The 19102-nt window shown below is 38.9% G+C and overlaps 2 protein-coding genes and 1 non-coding gene across 5 annotated transcripts in view; 2 read left to right on the forward strand and 1 right to left on the reverse strand.

Annotated features, from left to right (window-relative positions):
* Positions 1–4486: 4486 nt before the first annotated feature.
* On the forward strand, positions 4487–9127 carry RPUSD2 (RNA pseudouridine synthase domain containing 2). Its single transcript, XM_087875727.1, has 3 exons — positions 4487–5052; positions 6265–6561; positions 7638–9127. The coding sequence occupies exons 1-3, from the start codon at positions 4537–4539 to the stop codon at positions 8394–8396; spliced, it is 1572 nt and encodes a 523-aa protein (XP_087731853.1). The 5' UTR covers positions 4487–4536; the 3' UTR covers positions 8397–9127.
* Positions 9128–13620: 4493 nt separating this feature from the next.
* On the reverse strand, positions 13621–13702 carry TRNAS-GCU (transfer RNA serine (anticodon GCU)). Its single transcript has one exon. It is a non-coding gene; the product is annotated as a tRNA-Ser (tRNA).
* Positions 13703–13755: 53 nt separating this feature from the next.
* Positions 13756–19102, forward strand: part of KNL1 (kinetochore scaffold 1) — a 31484-nt gene continuing 26137 nt past the window's right edge. Inside the window, exons 1-6 of one of the 3 annotated variants that reach the window (XM_034417850.3) lie at positions 13756–14220; positions 15925–15977; positions 16222–16261; positions 17020–17079; positions 17823–17884; positions 19002–19048. In XM_034417850.3, coding sequence (XP_034273741.2) covers positions 15943–15977; positions 16222–16261; positions 17020–17079; positions 17823–17884; positions 19002–19048 — 244 coding nt within the window. In that variant the 5' untranslated portion in view covers positions 13756–14220; positions 15925–15942. Of the gene's footprint in view, positions 14221–14698; positions 14799–15452; positions 15510–15924; positions 15978–16221; positions 16262–17019; positions 17080–17822; positions 17885–19001; positions 19049–19102 lie in introns of those variants that run through there. The other 2 variants (XM_034417851.3, XM_060687471.2) reach the window with 2 other exon arrangements.

A 19102-nucleotide genomic window follows, 5' to 3' on the forward strand; every position in this document is an offset into this window, starting at 1 on the left:
GAAAATAATAACAATCTTAGCTATTCTCAACAGTCTGATAATATTGGATCTGGTTTTAGATACAGCAGAACAAGACCTGACCAAAAAGTAAATAACTGTACTTAAGTACTGTCTACTTTTCTGTGGTCTATGCATATTTTAGCTGAAGTTATACTAAGGCCTGAAAGCACTTTGTGCCCAAAAGCAAAAGTATAAATTAGAATAAGGAGTAAAAGCTCATAGACAAATATATCCTTGAGACTTAAAGATCAATAATTGATGCCTATAACTAAGATATTTTGGGGTGGACCAATAGAAACCAAGTTGAACTTGATGACCTTGATGGCTCCTTTATGATTCTGTGTAGATTAAATAAATTCTAGTATTTCTGTATTCCCAATTCTTTGACAACAAAGAATTAGGTATACTTTTCACCATAAACTAGACTGCTGAAAGGAAAAATGGGAGTAGGGAAGAAGTAGATTTTTGTATAATGTGACTGCAATCTCAGTTGTGATATTGACAACGAAATCTGTTCACAATCTGTCCAGAGACAACCTTAATTCTATATTTATTTATACTATATTTATTTATACATATTTATCATGTTACACCCTTTCAGGACAAGCAACAATATTGTGAAAAACAGAAAAGTAAGAAATAATGGAAAATGAAATGACTGAATTTGTTTTACACTTATACCATCTTCTGTTCTCTTCTATATTTTTCTTTCCTTACAAACTATTCTTGGTTCTACTATGCCCAGACAACACTATACACATTGCCTTTTGTTGTTCACAATTCTTATCTCTTGCACTTCATCAACCTCTCAACCTAATCATTCTTCCTTTATATTGCTTTCTAACAGAATCCTCATTCATTTTCTGTACAAGGCCAATTACCTCAACAAACTCATTTAATATTGGTTACTCATTTCTGTGTTCAATCCACATTCATTTATTCATTCTTAACCTGCATCCCTCCTTGTTTCCTATTCAGTTCATTCAGTTTACTGTTACAACATACCCAGCTCTCATTTTTATAGAACAAGTGGGCAGATATATGCTCCTATGCACAGCCATTTTATTTTAATAAACATTCATTTTTTTCAGACAAATCATATTACCATTTTTCGTCCAGAAAACTAGAACCTGGATCTCCATATGCTTAGTTAATTATCCCAATACTCAGTGTATTTGTGTGTATGTGTGTAAAATTTCAGAACATTTTATTTACTATTTTTGTAAGTATTACATAAAGTAATTCCTTATTCATTTCATTGATTCATTCTATTTACCACTTACTCTCTTCATTACAATTTCCCATACAGCAAATTATAAAGCTTTATTATTGTTATAGTCCAACATATAGAGATGAGGTATAATCATTAAAAGAAACATAAAAATATAATTATAATCAATACAAAGTACTAACACTTATATAAGAGCTATATAAAACGAAGGTAATTTATGAGACAAAAGGTTATAAAAGATGGAATGGAAGTGATAGAAGTGGAACATCTATATCAAGTGAGAAACTCTATGCTAATAAAGGAAACTAGATGCACAATGAGTCTAGTTTATATTAGTCTCAAGCACAAACCAGAAGCCATCTGATAAATTTTGAGTGTTGATGCATAAAATGACAGTGTTTTATTTTCACAAGAAGGCTGCTGGCCATGTGAATCCATCTTCCCCAGGTCTTGCAAGGAAATCGTCATTTTATCATGTTTGGTGAACTTGTAAAAAAAGCTGGAAAAATTTGGCAATACTACAATGGATGAATGGTTGGTGAAGAGAGAACTTAAAATATAACACTGAATATCAGAAACCAGTTTTTATATCTTTTTCTACTTTTTTTAAACCTGCTTATTTTTTCCTTTATGCACTTTTTAGCTCTCAGTGTCATTTTTTCTTCTTTCTTCTTTTCTTTTGGTTTGTATTATTATTGTTAATTAAAAATTATATTAAAGAGAGAACACGACAAAAGCTGGGACTGTATGTTATAGTCATCAACAGCTGGGGCATATAGTTTTTTATCTCTGCCACTTTTTTTTTTTAAATTTTTTATTGTAAACAAACATACACATACAGACATAAACGTTTAAACAAACTAAACATAAACTAACTATACAATGAAATCAAGTCATAGAACTTGAACTTTGAAAATAGAGTTACTTCGGTAATTATATATCAATATATCTATATATATTGTCTTTCATCTTGTATCAATGTTTATATAACGATATTTCATTTTATTTCCTTATTTTTGTATCATTGGGTGGTATTCCCTTATTTCGTGTCTTTTTTATCTAACCAGTTGTACCATTCTTGCCAAATTAAGTAAAAGTCTGTATCTTCTTTTCCCTGTATTTCTTTGGTCAGTTTATCCATTTCTGCACATTCCATTGTTTTTTGTATTATTTTTTCTTCTGGTGGCGTGTTTTCCAATTTCCACATTTGTGCGAAGACGATTCTAGCTGCAGTTAGGATGTGTATTATCAAGTATTGTATCTCTTTTTTATAGTCCTTTGTCAGTATACCTAATAGGTAAGTTTCCGGTCTGAGGGGTACTTTTTGGGCGGTAATTTCTTCCAGCTGACTTTGAATTGTTTTCCAAAATTTTTTGACTTTTGGGCATGACCACCACATGTGGTAGTAGGTCCCCTTCTGTATTTTACACTTCCAACAGTTCTGATTAGTATTGGGAAACATCCTTGCCAACCATGCAGGGGGGAGATGCCACCTATAAAACATCTTGTATGTATTTTCTTTGTAGGGCACGGACATTGTCAGCTTAGTATTTACTTTCCATATTTTTTCCCAATTTTCTAGGTTAATATTATATCCAAAGTTTTTAGCCCAAATAATCATATTTTCCTTCACCACTTCTTCTTCCAATTTGTATTTTAGTAGATAATTATATATTTTAGTTATTAATTTGTCGTCTGATTGCATTATAATTTTATCTAATTCATTTCTTTCTTTTTGGATTCCAAATTTTTCCATATCACTTTTATATCTTGATTTTATCTGTAAATACGGCCACCAATCAATATCCGTGCCCTGTTGTCTCAGTTCCTCTCTTGTTTTCATATCTCCCTCTGTGTTCAACAATTCGTCATAGGTTTTCATCTTGTCTGTATCCATTGTGTTCGGGTAGATTTGTTTGGGATTTTGTCGTAGTGTTTTCTCCTTATTTCAGTCCAAATTTTTGCCAATGCTCCTCTGATATAATGTCTCCTGAAGTGTTCATGTTGTCTCGGCTTTTCCTCCCATAAAAATGCGTGCCAGCCTTTTGACAAGTCAAATCCTTCTAGTGCTAGTGTTCGTTTATCTTTGAGTGTCATCCAATCCTTAATCCAAGTTAAAGCTGTTGCAGTGTAATAAGTTTGCCAATCTGGTAGTCCCAGGCCACCCCTTTCTTTGGTGTCCTGCAGGTGTTTCAGTTTAATCCTGGCTCTTTTTCCTTGCCATATATACTTTAATGTCATTTTATCAAGGTCTTTGAAATATAATTTTCCTGGGTTTATCGGTATTGTTCTAAATAGATATAGTATTTTTGGTAGAATTGTCATTTTAATTGAAGCAATTTTGCCTAGTAGTGATAATTTCAATTTACTCCATGCCTCTAAGTCCTTCTGGATTTGTTTGGCTGGGACTGTATGTTATAGTCATCAACAGCTGGGGCATATAGTTTTTTATCTCTGCCACTCTTGATAGCTCCAAACTCATGACACTTTAATAAATTAAAATCTGCTTTAATTGTTATCTGCAATATACAATATTTCTTGCTAATGCAAAAGTAAGAGCAGCAAGTCAGGTTTGGTGCATTTGGGCCACTATGTTGCAGGTGCAAATAAAGCCCAGTTTTAATTCAGATTAACCTATTCCAATTAGGATGTTCGGAATGTACTATTAACAGACCGGATAATCTCTTCAATCCAGTCATTGGAAACATGATCTGAGTTTATAGAAATGGCTAGTTTGTATTATTTATGAAAAAGCAAAAAGTTGTGGTTTGACGTTGCCTTATTTTACTGAAACGGAGAAAGTCGGAATTCAATGCTTTTTCTTTTTCCCAACCTTTCCTCACTTCCCTTTCCCTCCTTCCCTCCCCCCTCTCCCCACTGCTTTCCTGTTTACTTTTGTATTTTGTATCTTATAACCCAGGGGTGGGCAACTGTGGCCCTTTTATAACCTGTGGACTTCAACTCCCAGAATTCCTGAGACAGCCAGTTTGGCTGTCTCAGGAATTCTGGGAGTTGAAGTCCACAGGTTGTAAAAGGGCCACAGTTGCCCACCCCTGTTAAAACCTAATAAAATGTTTTAAATTTGGGTCTGAGCGTTGCTCGGCTTGTTTCCTCGAGGGTCCAGCAAAACAAAACGCGCAGCCCCCAGTAATCACTACCGCCTTTCTAGCAGACCGCACGTTCGTTCCGTCGCCTGCTTTATCCGTCAGAGACATACAATAATGTGATTGGGTAAAGACGACCGGGGCCGCGTAGGGGCGGGGCTCCACAACGCCACGTGGTTGGCTTCTCCGCCTCTACTCAGCATGCGACCCGGCCCGTTTTGGAGCTCGTCGCTCCGCTTTTCCTTACTAGCCCGACGGAACGCAGAGCGCGCCTTCTTGGCTACTCTAGCCGCCCTTGTGCCCGGGAGGAGCATGGAAGAGAAGCCGATCCCCGAGCCTAAAGAGCGGGAAAGCGCTCCTCCTCCGGTGGCGAAGAAGAGGCGGCTGTCCAAGGGGCAGAAGAAGCGGCCGGGCCCGCTGGAAGAAGGAGAGAAGCGATACGTGCCGCCGCCGAAGAAGCGGAATACGGGCGTCAGCTTCGGAGAGGCCCATTTCGCCGAAACCAGCTACTACTTCGAGGGCGGACTTCGCAAGGTGCGCCCGTACTACTTCGACTACCGTACTTACTGCAAGGGGCGCTGGGTGGGGAAGAAGCTCCTGGACGTCTTCCACTCGGAGTTCCGCGGTCGGCCCATCGAGTACTACCTGGCCGCAGCCAAAGCCGGACGCCTGCTTCTCAACAAACACCCCTTGAAAGACCTCGGCGTCGTACTCAAGGTGAGGAGGCCGGCCCGGTCAGGCCAAAGGCCGAGAGCTCCTGCCTTGGGCCCGACCCACGCGGCCAGCGTCCCGTGGGAGAATGCGGTCACGCAGAGAGAAAGAAAAAGCCAAGTCAGGCAGCGAAGGTATAGCCGTAGCCAGCTTTCTGATCTTAAGTCTTCTCTCCTTCTTTTCCCCTCCCTCTTTTCAATACGAACATTGCTTTTGCAAGCAGGGTGGATTTGATTTAAATATATATATATATATATATATATATATATATATATATATATATATATATATATATATATATATATATAAATTTAAATTTAAATTTAAATTTAAATTTAAATTTAAATTTAAATTAAATCACAATTTAAATCACAATTTAAATCACTAGTAAAAAGGCTTGATTTAAATCAACTCGATTTAAATCATAATTTTTAAAGAGCAACTGTCATCTCTGCTACTCCTTTGACCCACTGTTGACTCACCGATAGTCCCAGTGTTGCAGAATATACAGCCTCATGCTACATAACTAAGCTCCATTTCATGCTGAATAAACTAAATTATTTATGTATCTTAAATAGAAAACTATCTTACGATAGGTTTTTACCCCAAAAGTTTTTTATTAAAATAAATTCGATAAAAATAAAAAAAAATCCGATTTAAATAAAAAAAATATGATTTTTTGGATTTTTTTTTTAAAAAATCATTGATTTTTATCCACCCTGTTTGCAAGTATCGTAAATCTATTTTTTTTTTTAAACAAACACCACCTAACCCTATACGTTTTGCGGTATATTTGAAAGAAAACACAGGTACATATACGTGTGCAAAAATAACCTCATCAGAGCTCGAGTGGTGTGGTTTGCACCACAGTGAGGCCCTCAACTATTACAAATGTGTCCTGACTCGTTCTGGGAGGACAGCTGCCATTTGTAATGTTCCACCATAAGGATCAGTTTTTGCATCTCAGAGATGCAATTTCATGGCTGGTTTCATACAGAGGACGGTGGCCTACAATTTGATGATAGTTTATGTTTAGCAGAATAAAAATCAGTGCCACTCGGTTGTTAGAGTTCACTCTGAATGCAGACATATTCTTATATGGCAATTCAGGTGATTCCTTTGAAAAATTACATGGAAAGCTACGACCATAACTGTTGAAACTAATTGTTCCAGAAAATCATCTGGTTAAACTAATTATAATAATTGCTTTGTTTGCAGAATAATGACTTTCTGGAGAATACCATACATCGCCATGAACCTCCAGTTACAGCACAAACGATTGAGTTTATAGAGGATAATGATGAAGTTGTGGTTGTAGACAAGCCCTCATCTGTGCCCGTTCATCCTTGCGGTGGATTTCGGCACAACACGATCATTTTCATTTTGGGCAAAGAGCATAACCTGAAAGAGCTGCATACTGTTCATCGGCTTGATCGCCTGACATCAGGTGTCCTCATCTTTGCCAAGTCTGCAGAAGTATCCAAGAGGATTGATGAACAAGTTCGACAGCGGCAGGTAAAATTGCTTTTGTTAATGATATCTCGATATTTGTAATATGCTTTTCCAACAGCATCAGTACAGATACAGATTTAACCATCCTTAAAGGTGTAAGTAGGTTAATGTGAGAGAGACTGACTGCATGTTCAGTGAACTTCATAGCCCAAACAAACATTTTTATAGGACTTCCAGGGCCAGAACTTTAATCTCTGTATGTGTTTGGTAAATTCCTTGAAGAGATCCTGTTTGGTATAGTGGTTGAGGCACCAGGCGAGAAACTGAAGACTATGAGTTTTAGTCCTGCCTTAGAACCAAGCGAACTGGTTGACTTTGGACCAGTCACTCATTCTCAGCTCTAGATAGCAGGCAATGGCAACTCAGTTTTGCAATCTTGCCAAGAAAATAGCCAGGACCAGTCCAGGAAATTGCCAGCAGTCAACGTGGGAAGGGAAGGGGAAGAGAGAGAGAGAGAGAAGGAAGGAAGGAAGGAAGAGAGGGAGGGAGGAAGGAAGGAAAGAAAAAGAAAGAAAGAAAAAAAAAGAAAAGAAGAATCTGGAAATGGCTAAGAAGCCATATACATTACATTCTTTGGTAAATGAGCTGTAAATAATAAATTCTGGCAATTAAAATAATGTTCCTTTAGTTAGTAAACAAATGAATATCAATCTCTGGCTTTTGAGGTGCTTTAAAGCCAACTGAAGGTGCTTCAAGTTTGCTTCCTGTCCACCTTAATGCTGATATCACTTTTTAGCCTCAGTATAGAACGTGGTTAGTAGATTAACTAGATGTCAAACAATTTCTCCCTTGTAGATCCAGATGGCTCTGACTCTTTTAGCCTTTAGCATTTGGGCCGGGAGATTAGACTAGCCCTATTGATATGATTTTTATGATTGGAAGGTGTTGTTTTCCAAGCAATCATGGGTTATTTTTAATTGTTGGGCTTTAATTTTTGTACACCATCCAGATTCGCTGTTGTGAGATGGATGGCCATATAAATTACATGCATAAATAACATTCTGAAATACACATTCCTTCTACATTCTAAACCCTAATCGTTATTTTTTTTCCCCTTTTTCTTTCCCCATTTCTAATAGCTGGAGAAAGAGTATGTATGCCGTGTGGTTGGAGAGTTTCCAGAAAATGAAGTGATCTGTGAAGAACCTATCTTGTCTATGTCTTACAAAATGGGTTTGTGTCGAGTGGATCCCAAAGGCAAGACATGTAAAACGGTCTTCCAGCGGCTCAGTTACAATGGCAAGACTAGTGTAGTAAAGTGTTTCCCATACACTGGCCGTACCCATCAGATCCGTGTCCATCTACAATTTTTGGGGCATCCTATCGTCAATGATCCTATCTACAATAATGAAATTTGGGGTCCTGAAAAGGGCAAGGGGGGCAGTGTTAATAAAACTGATGATGAATTGCTTCAATCATTTGTGGAAGAATATGTCTCAAAAGAGAGTCTGGGAATCTTGGACATTGTGGAGGAGAACCTGAAAGCAGTTTTAGCAGATAAAAAGCAGGAAACTCCAGATAATGGAATTAAGCCTCTGCAGGTCACTACTGCAATTGATCATTCTGACAACATTGAAGAATCAGAAGACAAAGAAAAGATGCTTTCTCTGAATTCTGCCTCTCAAGCAAATGTGCATAAAACTGAAAGTGGGGAAATGTGTTTAACTGAGTTCCACAATGAGATGGACCCACTATGTGAAGAATGCAAAACGGTGAGGCCTGATCCATCACCCAGAGAGCTAGTGATGTATCTCCATGCTTTACGCTATAAAGGAATGGAATTTGAATATTGTTCCAAAATGCCTGCTTGGGCCCAGGATGATTGGGAAGAGACTTGAATCTTATTTTATAAAGTGAAGAGCGGGTGAGAAACTTTCTGCAAATGGAATGGAAGAAGAGTCGGTATATGTGAAGAAGCTGTTCCAAAGAATGCATTTTCTTTTTATTGCAAGAAAGTGGAATAATTATTTGGAGAAGCAATATTTCTTACCAAGTAAGAATATACAAGTAATCCTTGAGTTACGACAGTAATGGAACCTGCCCATTACAGTACTGTTGGAATCGGGATAAATGAGCCCCATCCTTGCTCATCTCAATGCATTTGGGAAACGAATGTGTGGGTCATTACGCGCGCATGGGGTGCCTCAGGGATGACCCTGGAGGGATTAGTGCAGGCACAAGCCCCCTGCCTTGGGCCTTCCAAGGCCTCCCCCCACCCCTGAGATACCCCATTCTCCGCTTCCCACCCTTGGGGTCCCCATAACCCATTGGGCCTCTATTTTAATGCCATATATCTCCGTATTCTGGTCTATTTTATTGTGACTGCTACTCAGCTACTCTGTTCCTTAATAGAGCTGCATAGCCTCTCCAATAAATTAACTTAATAAAAGGGCTCATTAAACAGCTGCAATCATAGTTAACGTGTCTTATGGGGAGCTTGAACTGCCTATTTCATTGCTTTTAAAAAGCTGTGTAATAATAAAGCTGTTCTGGTTTCTTGGGAGCAATCATTGGTTCTAAAAATCTGATGAAACGGAGCTCTTTCCAATAAATATACACATTAAAAACATCTGTTGCTAATTACTTGTACAAAGTTGGCGTGATTTAAAATATCTGAAGCATGAGTTCTTCGTACGTGGGAAATGCCAGCCGGTTAATTGCCAATTTTGTTTAATACATTTTGAGTAATAGAATTTATTAAGAGTATGCCAAAAGTTTGAAAAATTCACTCTGCTCTGCAGGCAAGAAGTGTAACTACAGACCCTCACAATATTTTTCACAAGTGTTCTACTCAGTGTGACCATTCCAACAGAAAAACAGGAATTCCATGAAGATTTCTATTCATATTAGTGGCTGTGATCACTTTCATAAATAATAAGATGGCAAAAATGGAGTTCAGAAATGTAATTGATTTAGCTCAGTAAAATTGAAAGCAGGCTGGAAATCTCTGGATGGTTAGAAACAACATTCAGCTCTGCAAGCACGAAGGTAAGCAAAGGGAAAAACAGTTAAACTACGCGTGTATAAGCTAGTAATTTCTGACTTTGTCATGAACTTCACAAGATAGAAAAATTAGGACTACTCAAGAAGTTCAAAAGTAAGTCTCTGGTGCCGGGGTGTCATTACAGAGGTAAGTGTGTGAGTATTACACATTTGTTCATTACACATATTGGTAATATCTTACAAAATGAATATCACTTACTCTCAGAAAAAAATCGTTAGAAGATTTGAGTATTTCTAAGTATATAATGCAGATTAATCAGTGATACTAATAGATCAGGGGTGCCCAACTCCTGGACCTTGGCCCACTACTAGGCTGTGAGACATTCAGAACTGGGTTGCAGAAGCAATGGGTGAGCATGTTCGCACATGCATTCGCACATGCATCACCACTTAAGCAGTGCGTGAGTGCGTGCGCTCCATTTGTGCAAGCGACAGACCAGCCGCTTGCACAGAACACCCCATACACATAGTCCACAAAGCTGGAAAGGTTGGGGAACTAATAGATTATTGAAAATACTTAGTCTAGGAGGAAAAAAATTTGGGAAATGAGTATAAGATGCATTTTATATTTTATATATTAACATAAACAAGGATGTTTTATGTTAATTCCACATGTATTTTACGAAATTTACAGGTTGATGGAATGGTCAGGCTCCAAGATTGCCTGTTTCATGGTCATTCACTGGCGACAATAGTGGGAAGAAGTTATTTTTCTGCTCTTATCACAGATAATTGGCTCTTCTGGGTGGGCCATATCTTCCTAGGGAGAGAAAATTTAGAAGGCCATCTGCAGCAGTATTCAAGGCAACCTCTGACAAAGTTACTCAGATCTGCTGTGAGTTGGATTCTGACTAGATCCTAGGAACTTGACAGGCATTATCTGGATGTATTATCTAGGGCCGTGATGGTGAATCTACGGCACGGGTGCCAGAGGTGGCATACACACATATCTGCTGGCACACGCGCCATTGCCCCAGGTCAGATCTCTATGGTGTTTCTTTCGTGAGCTTCTGTTTCCCTACAAATGATGAAACACAAGCTCACAAAAGAAAAAGATCTCGCTTCCTAACAGACAGGAAGCAGGTGAAGCTAAGCAAAATCACATCAGATACCTGTACAATTAGCACAAGGATGTGTGCTTTCTCCACTTCTCTTTATATACCAATGACTATCTCAAATGATTCATCTATTAAACTACTGAAGTTTGTAGATGATACAACATTGATTGGTCTCATTTGAGACAATGATGAATCTGCATACAAACGGGAGGTTGAACAATTAGCCTTGTGCAACTGGAACAATCTGGAACTGAACACTCAAAACCGTAGAAATGGTGGCAGACTTTAATGAAAAACCCTCCCATACTACCACCACTTACAATACAAGACAACACAGTATCAACAGTAGAGACCTTCAGATTTCTAGGTTCCATCGTATCTCAAGACCTAAAATGGATACCTAACATAAAAAACATCATCAGAAAAGCACAACAGAGAATGTTCTTTCTGCGCCAACTCAGGAAGCTGAAACTGGCCAAGGAGCTGCTGATACAGTTCTATAGAGGAACTATTGAGTCTGTCATCTGCACCTCTATAACTGTCTGGTTTGGTTCTGCAACCCAACAAGACAGACCCAGACTTCAGAGGATAATTAGAATTGCAGAAAAAATTACTACCAACCTGCCTTCCATTGAGGACCTGTATACTGCACAAAAAGAGGGCTGTGAAAATATTTACAGACCCCTCACATCCTGGATATAAATTGTTTCAACTCCTACCCTCAAAACGACACTATAGAGCAGTGATGGCTAACCTTTTTGCTGTCACATGCCAAAAGCGGGGGGAGCACAGGGGGGTTGCGCGCGTGCGTGCCCACACCCATAATTCAATGTGCCCTGCCCCCTGTTCATGCACACGACACATACCCCCCCCCGTGCAAACCCGCTTTTGGCATGCGATGGTCCGGTGGGCGCAGTAGACCTGTTTTTTGCCCTCCCCAGGCTCCAAAGGCTTTCTTGGAGCCTGGGGAGGGCGAAAACTGCCTTCCCCATCCCCCCCGGAGGCCCTCCGGAGTCGGCCCGTTTCCCAACTTTTGGTGGGCCCAGAAGGCCTGAAAATCAGCTGGCCGGCGCACTCATGCGCGCTGGAGCTGACCTAGGGCAATGCTCACGTGCCCACGGATATGGCTCCGCGTGCCACCTGTGGCACCCGTGCCATAGGTTCGCCATCCTGGCTATAGAGCACTGCACACCAAGACAACTAGATACAAGAACAGTTTTTTCCCGAATACCATCACTCTGCTAAACAAATAATTCCCTCAACACTGTCAAACTATTTACATTAGGCTGCATTACTATTGCTATTGGTCTTCTCATCATTCCTGTCGCCCATCTCCTCCCACTTGTGACTGCATGATTGTAACTTTGTTGCTTGCGATTTATATTGATATTGTTTCCTAGTATGATTTGATTGCTTATTGTACTGTATGACTGTCACTGGTGCATATGCACCAAAGACAAATTCCTTGTTTGTCCAATCACACTTGGCCAATAAAGAATTCTATTCTATTCTATTCTTTTCCTGCACTGCCGGTGTTGGGATGTCCCACCTCCCACTGGCCAGCTGGTCTTTGGGTCTCTGCTGCGCATGCGCACATGTCCGTGCATGCATGTGTCCACAGTTTGGGCACTCAGTGTCTAAAAAGTTTGCCATCACTGATCTAAGGGGAGTTTGTTGATTCCAAGGCAGTAAACAGAGTCCTTGGCATTGTAAACTCAGCTACTTGTACATTGATTCTATGTCCATCCTGTTCTATTAGGCCTGCCTGAGAAGTGTCATGGCAGTGGAGCCAGGAAGTGGTTAATTCATCCTTGAATGAAAAGGTGGCCTTGATGATAGATGATACTGGGTAATCATCCAATTGCTAACATCTCAGTTTTGGAGAAAGTGGTTGAGCTGCAATTTCATAGGACTGTGGGGGAAATGGATTACAGTATCCGATCCTTTAAGTAAAGATTGAGGCTTAGGTGTAGAAGTAAGGTAGCAGAGATTGCATTTCTGTTCATCTCTGAAAGGCTCAGAATGGCGGTGGCCACCCCGAGCTCTCAGCAGTTGTGCTGTGTCCTGGGTTCCTTTAGTCAAGCAGTGGCATTTGATAGGATCAGAAAGTGTGCCTTCTCCAATGGAATAGTCCACCCACCCACCTTCCCAAAAAATTGGTCCAGACTCTTGGCTTTCAAAAGGCAATGAAGATCAGCTGTCCCTATGGGCATTGAGCCAGGATCTTGAGCAAGTTTTTTCCACAAAAATAAACTAGTTAAGACAGAGGTCTTCAAACTTGGCAGCTTTAAGACTTGTGGACTTCAACTCCCAGAATTCTCCAGCCAGCTGTCTGGAGAATTCTGGGAGTTGAAGTCCACAAGTCTTAAAGCTGCCAAGTTTGAAGACCTCTGAGTTAAGATGTCAAGCATGTAGAATGAGCTGTATTTTAAAACTAAAAATGAACCCTACATCTACTAGCAAGGGCTCTCTCGAAAGAGGAATTCAAAACTCATAAAATTCTCATGGCGCTGAAATAATTCTAAAAAGTGTTTTGAGAGGTTTTATGGAGATGTTGATCCTAAGCTGCAGTGGGTTCTGTTTAGAGGTTGATTTTTGTGACTTGATTTTCAGTTTCGTTGAAAACTGGGTTGTTTTGAATTGGGTAAATCAATCAGCTGTGTTCTAAAAATATGGAATTTATTTACATGTCTGAAAGATGAAATGTGTGCACTCTCAGTCTTTGAAATGACTATTGTCATGGAAAAATTGAATAATTAGTCCATATTTTCCTAGAAAAATAAATGAATAAATGCCTGATTTCCAGTATTCACCTTTCATCTATAATTATTTGTATTGGTGAGGGTTATTTGTAGTATTCATTTTTATTAAGTTAACTGTATAGTAACAGCAATCAATTAAAATCTGTTATAACAAGATCTGTTATTTTTCTAAAAGCATATATATAATATAAAGATGCAGTTGCGGTTTTATAAAAGCCGGTGAAGTAAAACAAACACAACGACGAGGATGGGATTCGAACCCACGCGTGCAGAGCACAATGGATTAGCAGTCCATCGCCTTAACCACTCGGCCACCTCGTCGCGGAAGCCTAGCCTCTCTCCAACCTTATAAGAAACGATTCCTACCAACGACTGTCTCCTATTCGTTCTTGTCCGCCTGTAGACTTTCGCTTCTGAGCAGCGACAAATCGATATGTAGTAATTTGTGCCGATACACGACAAACCGCCCGGATTCTAAAAATTATTTGCTCGGATTTTTTTGCTATTCCTCCTTCTCCCCCTCCCCCCCCCCGCACATTACTTCGGCGTAAAACACTGGTGGCCACTTGAGGGAGGTGGAGCATGATGTCGTACGGCGAGAAGAAACCGCCATGATGGAAAAGAGCCTCCAGGAGCATTAGAGGCGACGGCGCATGCGTGAAGCCTGGCGGTTGGTTTGAATCCGACGGCTGTGGCGGCCTCAGCGTTTGCATCTGTGGCAAAAATGGCTGGGAAAGTCGACCGAGCCTGACAGCGAAAAAGGGATCTGCGGGAACAAAGCCTTGGTTGGCCTAAGTAACCGGTGTATGGTCGGGGACAGGCGCGAGTTCACGATTTAGGTGAGGCGGGTTGGCGGCTGGTTTCCCTGAAGGCTCGTCCGAGCCAAGCCTTTTCCTTCCCCCCAACCCCCCTCCCCCCCCCAAGCCGCTTTCCTCACGGCTAGTCGTCGAAGGCAGCAGGAGATCCGCCTCGGAGGACTCCATTTTCTTAGGAACTTCCAAACAACCCCCTTCCCCCCCCATCTTTCCCTCCCCTTTTCTGTCAAAAGATTTTTCTCCTCAGCTGCCCGCGCGGCCCACCCCGCAGAGGAGCAGTAACTCCTGTTGTTAGTGGGAAGGGGAGGGAGCTTGACTTCAGCCCCAGAGAGAGAGAAAATCCTCGTCTTCAGCAGAGAGGCTTGACCGTAGTTAGCCCCTTCTGCAGTCTCAGCCTCTGGCCCCACCCTGCCTTTCTTCTGCGCGGGACTCTTCCTTGTCTTTTGAATCCGCGACCCTCCCTTCCCCCCCTTTTATGCCAGGTACAAGTTTCTCGGGCAAACCAACCCAGAAATGCCGAAGAGCTGCGATTGTCTCTTTTATCCTGTACTCAAAGGTTTCCCCAAGCAGCCTTTTGGCCATTCCTGGTAGGAGCAGCAGAGGTACTTAACTTGGTGGTTCTCCCTCTAGGGAAGGCTGCTGCCCTCCAGATGGACCTTCAGTGGCTGGGCTTCCACTTTCCCTTCTGGGAACAAGGTCCATTGCAGCCAGGAGTTCATCCCTGCTCTCGGGTTCACACTTGGAAGGGACCCCATTTCAAAGCCCAGGTAGTCCTTGACTTACCGACAGTGCGGCCATCCCCGGGATCATGCGATCAAAATTCAGATGCAAAACTAATTTATAAAATCATGGAATGTGCAGAGTCCGACAGACTTACAAAACGGATCAAGGGTAAAAGAGACTCAGACTTTTATGGTCATTGGAATATGTGGTATGATTGGACCCAGAAACGACGGGAAAGAGACAACAAAGGATAATGTTGGATTATAATTATAGATGATTGTATATTTATGGTAATAAGTATTGGAAAGATAAATTTGTATACAAGAATCTGTAAATATTTTCTATTTTTACTCTCTGATTACTGGTGTATATATATATATGGAAATTTTGGCGATGTTACACCGTGATAGAAAAATCATTATACATTTGTTTTTGATTTTTCTTTTTGATGCTCTAATAAAATTTATTAAAAAAAAATTCAGATGCCTGGCAACTGGTTCATATTTATGACCGCTGTTGTCTCCCAAGGTCATGTGATCACCTTTTGCCACCTTCTGACAAGCAAAATCAATTGGGAAGCCACTTATCAGGTGGGTTATTAACTTATCAGCTGAAGGGATTCACTTGACAACTGTGGCAAGAAAGGTCGTAAAATGGGACAAAACTTCTCACTTAACCACAGAGGTTTGGGGCTCAATTGTGGTCATAAGTCAAGGACTACCTGTACTGTATCGATTCATGCTTGAAACGATCACTTTGGTACTCTGTGTTCAAAGGCAGCAAAGCTTATTTGTTAAAATTCAGTTCCAGTAAATTGTTTCAGTATTTTTGGTTTTCTCTCAGAATCTTGTTTGCTAGGTTATTGACAACCAAAAATATTTTCTCATTTACATTGTACTATACAAGGTGTGCTTATATTGTTTCCAGCCTGGGGAAAGGTAGCTTGTGCTTTGCCATTGTATTTTTATTTACTAATATCCCATTGTGTTTTGACTAATACTGCAGACACCAGAGGCTTCCAAAATGGACACGATATATACTGAGATGAATGAGGAGAAGTAAGTTGGGTTTCTAGTGGAGGCCTTTTCTGTGATGGGTTTTTCTTACTGTATGTAGTTCACAATAATATGGTTATAGCTGTTTCTTAAGTTTTAAATGCTGTTTTTATTTTATCTTTTGAAATAGTAACTATTTTTATTGTATGCATGTTATAAGTTTAATATATACACATACTCTTATACATTTTATTGGTAATAAATGGATATTAGCTTTCATATAATTTTCTTTTTTCCATTATTTTAGAGACTTTACAGAGGGCATAAATAAAAGAAGAATTTCATCAGTAAGTATAACTTATCAGTATATTTTCCTTGTGGAAGAAAGTAATAGTACTTTTAGAACAAGTGTTATAAAAAAAGCATTACTTTATATTTATAACATGAACAATTTATCAAAGAGATGTTGAGACTGATGTTCTTTATATTTTTGCCTAAGTCTAGTTAAGGCACCAAGCTAAAAATCAGGAGACCATGAGTTCAAGTCCTGCCTTAGACATGAAAAACAGGCTTGGTGACTTTGGGCCAATCACTCTCTCTCAACCCAACCCACCTCACAGGGTAGTTATGGGGAAAATAGGAAGAAGGCATGTTGGATATGTTCACCACCTTTATTTATTTGTAAAAATAATAACAGCAGGATGTGTGTGTGTATTAGCATATACTATTTGGATATTAGCTGAAATGAAATAAGCTTTCTAATAAGATGTGAATTAGTATTTTGTTTTTGATGTGTATCTACAAGACATGACCTTCAGGACATTTCTTAAATAGTTGAAGCATGTTAGAATCCATTTTGGATCCACTCTTTGAATTTTTCCAAAATGGGTTGCTATTTCGATTACAATAATTGGACTATTTAAGAAATATCCTGCAGGTAAATGCTTTCAGTCTTGAAACAGAGAGAGGCCAAATAATAGAGGTAAGCTATAGTTCTATACTATACGTTAAAATCAAAGTACCTATCATTATGAAAACAACTGATTCCTTCAGAAATTAACTTGGCAATGTGTACACTATTTTCTGAACTATATCTTCTTTTTAGATTTTAAAAGCTCCCCGAACACCTCTTTGTGACTTAGGCACAGGAAATGAATTTACTCAGGTAAGCGCTAGCATTTGTTGATTGGAAGAGAGTCTCATTTTAAAAGACCCATAAGAAAATGATGCTACATGTTTGTATGTGGGAAAAATCCAACTGAAGATAATGAGATATAATTCCAGTGAAGTTTATTTAGGATGAGGTTGCAGTATTATGGGGATATTCTACAATGTTATTCCATAATATAACTTGGATTGTATTCCACCACCCACCATGGTCCTTAAGCACACACCTTGACTGCAGTTATTTGTAAAACTCTGTTCTATAGAAAATTCAATTTTTCCTCTTATTTTTCACTTATTTCAGACTCCAATCACATCTAGAACACAGTGAATCATTTCCAATTTTTGAAAATGTGCTTCTAGAAAATTACAGGCCATTCCCAGAATAGTCAGAATAGTGTAGAATAAAAATTAAACATTGTGTTTTGCCCATTCCTGATGAACTGTACTGCAAACACAGCACATTTACATACCAAGAAAAAATTAAAATATATTGCTTATCAGGCCCCTGACTTGAGAATCAATTCTATTAGTGTAGAATTGTGCTGCACAGCACATTTACATGCCAAGACCAAGAGGAAATCAAACTACAATATTTGCATGGTTTTTGTTCCATGTTTACATATCACAGATACACCCACCCATGCTTAGATATAGGCAGTAAGTTATATGTCGTATTACCCAGTTCAGATTTCTAGTCAAAAGAGAATTTGCCTTTGAATTTAATTTGTTGTGCGTGTACAGGAATACAACGTTGAGAAACGTCAGAAAAACTCTAGGCGGGTGAGTTTTGCAGAGACCATAAGGTGAGTTTGTTGAAAAAGCATTTCAAATATAAATGCATTCTTCAATATAAAAAGCAATATATGATAGCGGCTACAGAATATTCTTCAAGAAGTTGTACTGAAATCTTTCAATTGTTTTAAATATAAATATTGCTTAATTTAATACAAAAGAAAGAAAGGAATCCTAAAGAGGAATCTCTTAAGTACTAAATAAGAATAAGTTGTCTTCATTTACAGATATTTAATAATATGTAGTTAAATTGCTAACATTTAAGTCATTTAATACTAGCAGTTCAAAAGTAAATAAAATATATAGATTAGGATATGCAGTCCAAACATCTTAACTGTTAAAAGCAGATGTAACATTTTCCGAAGAGAGTCCAGTTTATGCCCAGAAACTACTTGGTAAGAGCAACTTTCCAGGAAGTGAATAGAATCAAGTTTGAAACAGAGTACAGGTTACTTCAAAGTCAGTGCTGACTGCAAGATTGGGTAATACAGTACAGCTGTGAAACTATCTAAAATTCAAGGAGAAAACATGATTTAGAAGGTGTTTGGTTCACAAGTTGCATCTGTTAGCACTTCATTAAATAAAATAAACCTTTTTCACATTTAAAAGTGCAAACTTCTTTATGAGGTTGCTGACAATTGCAGTTCATTCCCAATCACCGTTTCTCCTTGAAATCTGAATAGCTGCACAGCTCTATTCAAACTTTTTTTTTTTTGCTATATGTGCAGTAGGAAAGAAACTAGACCAAGATGGCTGACTGAGGATCCATTTCTAAAAAAATAATCTATCATTTTGCAAGCAGCTAAGAATAATAAATATTTGAATTATTTTCTTGAGAGCTAAAGAATAAGAAAGGAGCATATCAAAGTTTTTCAATGTTTATAATAATCACTTGGTGTATATGATTTTAATGTTATGTTGCATAAGCCAATTGCCATATTCATCCCATACTTAAGAATTATTTGGAATATAAGACTGGAAATTGCTTTTTTTTTTTTTTTTTGGGAAAGCAAAGTGCATGATCTTTGTGTCAATATTTCTCGTGAAATGAAAATACTGTTGTCTTAAAGATAGTTTCTCCTAAATTTATATTTTAAGTAGAAATTCTAAATGTATCACTGTTTTTAGGGTCTTTCCACATGATCCTCAAACTCTTGTTGAATTAAATCATGCAGGTGAGAATTTTTTAATTATCCTTAATTAGTACATATGGATAAAATAGATGTATT

Source organism: Pantherophis guttatus, chromosome 1, assembly GCF_059756535.1.
Source record: "Pantherophis guttatus breed Tessera chromosome 1, ASM5975653v1, whole genome shotgun sequence".
NCBI lineage: Eukaryota > Metazoa > Chordata > Lepidosauria > Squamata > Colubridae > Pantherophis > Pantherophis guttatus.